Source organism: Bactrocera neohumeralis, chromosome 5 (assembly GCF_024586455.1).
Source record: "Bactrocera neohumeralis isolate Rockhampton chromosome 5, APGP_CSIRO_Bneo_wtdbg2-racon-allhic-juicebox.fasta_v2, whole genome shotgun sequence".
Lineage (NCBI taxonomy): Eukaryota > Metazoa > Arthropoda > Insecta > Diptera > Tephritidae > Bactrocera > Bactrocera neohumeralis.
In genome coordinates this window covers 52,747,125-52,750,217 of record NC_065922.1, presented here as the reverse complement: position 1 = coordinate 52,750,217, position 3,093 = coordinate 52,747,125, and the positions used below count along the sequence as shown (strand labels likewise).

The window sequence follows — 3,093 nt, the reverse complement described above, 5'->3', positions numbered from 1 at the left end:
AATAAAGCAAACGTTAACTAAATTATTTGTTTGCATTTATTCTTCAATGTACAAAGACCTTTTTACGATCTAATTTTTCTGCGGAACCTTCGGATTGGTGGCCTTAAGGGTGGTAGTCTTATCACTGGCGGTCTCCTTATTGGTACGGGCCTTCTTATTGGAGGAGGTCTTCTTATCGGAGGAGGGGGTGATCTTTTTATTGGAAGAGGAAACCTCATTGGCGGAGGAGTTTTAAATGGAGGTGGTCTTTTAATTGGCAGTGGCCATCTTATTAGAATCGGTCTCTTGGTCGGCGGTGGTTTTGTAATCAGAGGTGGTCTGGTAATCGGTGGTGGTCTTGTAATCGGTAGTGGTCTTTTGGTCGGAGGTGGTTTCGTTATCGGTGGTGGTCTCTTGGTCGGCGGTGGTTTTGTAATCGGAGGTGGTCTTGTAATCGGTGGTGGTCTTGTAATCGGTAGTGGTCTTTTGGTTGGAGGTGGTTTTGTAATCGTTGGTGGTCTCTTGGTTACAGGTGGCTTTGTAATCGGTGGTGGTCTCTTGGTTACAGGTGGTTTTGTAATCGGTGGTGGTCTTGTAATCGATGGTGGTTTTGTAACCGGTAGTGGTCTTTTGGTTGGAGGTGGTTTTGTAATCGTTGGTGGTCTCTTGGTTACAGGTGGTTTTGTAATCGGTGGTGGTCTCATGGTCGGAGGTGGTTTTGTGATCGGTTGTGGTCTTTTGGTCGCAGGAGGTTTTGTGATCGGTGGTGGTTTCTTGGTAGGTTTAGTAGGTCTTGTAATCGATGGTTTTTGGTCGGAGGTGGTTTTTTGGTAGGAGTAGGTCTTGTAATCGGTGATTTTTTGGTCGGAGGAGGTTTCGTGACCGGTGATGGTTTCTTGATTATAGACGGTTTTTTCGTTGGTGGCGTTGCCTTGACAGTTGGTTTCTTAGTTACGATTAAAGGTGTTGGTGTCAAACCTGGAGGTAACTTTTTCGTTGTGGCTGTCGTGCCTAGAGTTGGTATTCCCGTTCCTGATCCACCTATCACTATAACCACTTCAGCAGTTATACTTGTTCCTGGACTTTCCACGGGTGCTGGAGCACTTGGAGCAGCAGCGGTCGCAGCTGTTGTAGTGGAAGTTGTTGCAGTTTTCGTGGCATTTTTTGTACTATCACAGCTCGACTTTGACTTAACTTGTGCATATAACAGCTCGACTTTTATAAAAAGTAATATGTAGAAAATCAGCACTGCTCCGAAAACTGAAAACACAAGCGCTTATGAGAAGATTGCGAGCCAGAAGCTTACTTGAACTTACGTGAAGTAGAAAATTTGAGTGTCAGCATTTTTGCTTTTCAATAGCTGCCACAGTGTAAAAAAGAATAACTTGGTATTCTTCAAAGCATACATGGGCTTATTTATAGCAAAACATTTGTTTTCGGTCAATAAAAGATATTTACGTAAGAAAAGAAGTTTAGCAGAGGTGCCTTTGTTTATGGCTTAATTATGACCGACAAATTAACGTTGTTTGTTTAAAAACTTTATACATTCTGAAGATACAGGGTTTTTAAGACGAAGAAGAGGTTCGATTACAATGTTCGCTATTTCGGCCGAAATGATTCTTTTAAAATAATACACATATGAGGTGATTTTCATGGAAATTTTGTAAAGATTTTTTTGTCTTTTGCTCAACAAAATAAAATTTACCCCAGAGAATGCAATAAAATATAACTTAACAGAACTTTTGGAGTATGGGATCACCTACATACAGGGTTATCTATTAAGCCCTCTGTCAATTACATTGACTGTCATAGGTCTTTTCTGTTTAAAGTAAAATCTTCTTAAGGCTGCAGTGCAAGGAGTGATCTTGTAAAGTAGGCGGAACATCTAAATCTAGACATTGGAGAACTCGAATTAGACTACCCAAAAGACAATTAAATTCAATAACCCAAAAAATATAACAAAGTATTATTATATGAGTTCAAGAGCATATATATAAAGAGTGATCCATGTAAATAAGTTATCGAAAATTGAGAATAATTCATTCTCAGAGAAAAATTCCGCAGCTGTCCATTATTATAAGCTTTTGAAATAGGATAGTCTGACATGCCACGATCATTCTTCTGCTATAGGTATTTATGTTCAGGATTTCAAGAATCCCTACGGACAGTGTGAAAATGGAAAAAATGGGATGATATCCCTGCTCACTGCCCATATGTTTTTAATAAACATATACTAGAAGTTCGATAAATCAATAACCAAATGCCTCAGATACATTAAATTTTACACCCTGGATGATAAAATAAGCCTTTTTAGGAGCCGGGTCTAATTTTGACGATGGGTGTGGCACCGTTCTCATTTAGGTGAAAATATATAACTCGCGAACCGCCCAACCAATTTCAACCAATCTTGGTAGGTGGAATTCATTTGACATTTGTATGGTACAGTACGAAAATGAGCGAAATCGGAAAGAAACCACGCAATTCCTTTTGGTTCTTCTACTTTCTTGTCTACAAATCAAAAAGCAATTAATATAACGGGTTAAAACTTTGAATGAATAATGCCTTTCGTGTATGCCATTTTATGACCGAAAATTGTTCGATTCCAACAAAAACTGTTCAAGCTTCTAGGTACCGAATATTTTGAACCCAGTACCTATAGCTGACTTTCTACTGCAAATATCAGTCAAAGTGTGAGATACATAATTGAAATTCAGAGAGAATCCTTTCCTGATAATAGCATCCCTGTGCGCTATTAATGGGTTGAGCGGGGTCAATGCTGCTTTTAGCGCCCAAAAACCAAATATAAAAATTTTCGAACTTCCGTGCGACTTTATGCCGTATATATCGGCTATCATGAGCGTTATCTCAATCAAAGTGAGTGAGTGTTCTTTCCAATAACGGTGCATTTTTGTACTTAAAATGAAAAAAAGGGTGAAAACTTGCCTCATATAACTAACAGGTCTTATGTACGTGAAGGTACTTCCCTGCTTCAAGTGTTCTGTTATACCCGAACTTAGCTCTTCCTTACTTGTTTTATTACGATTTATTAGAAAATATTTACTAATATTTCTTATTTCATAATATATTATAATTATTTTTTTTTCTATTTTTTAT

The 3,093-nt window shown here is 38.4% G+C and overlaps 1 protein-coding gene across 1 annotated transcript; it reads right to left on the bottom strand.

The window, feature by feature from the left end:
• Window positions 1–249: 249 nt before the first annotated feature.
• On the bottom strand, window positions 250–1,323 carry LOC126759301 (salivary glue protein Sgs-3-like). Its single transcript, XM_050474036.1, has 3 exons — window positions 1,296–1,323; window positions 863–1,239; window positions 250–714 (listed from the first exon to the last, which is right to left on the bottom strand). The coding sequence occupies exons 1-3, from the start codon at window positions 1,321–1,323 to the stop codon at window positions 250–252; spliced, it is 870 nt and encodes a 289-aa protein (XP_050329993.1).
• Between the last annotated feature and the right edge of the window lie 1,770 nt (window positions 1,324–3,093).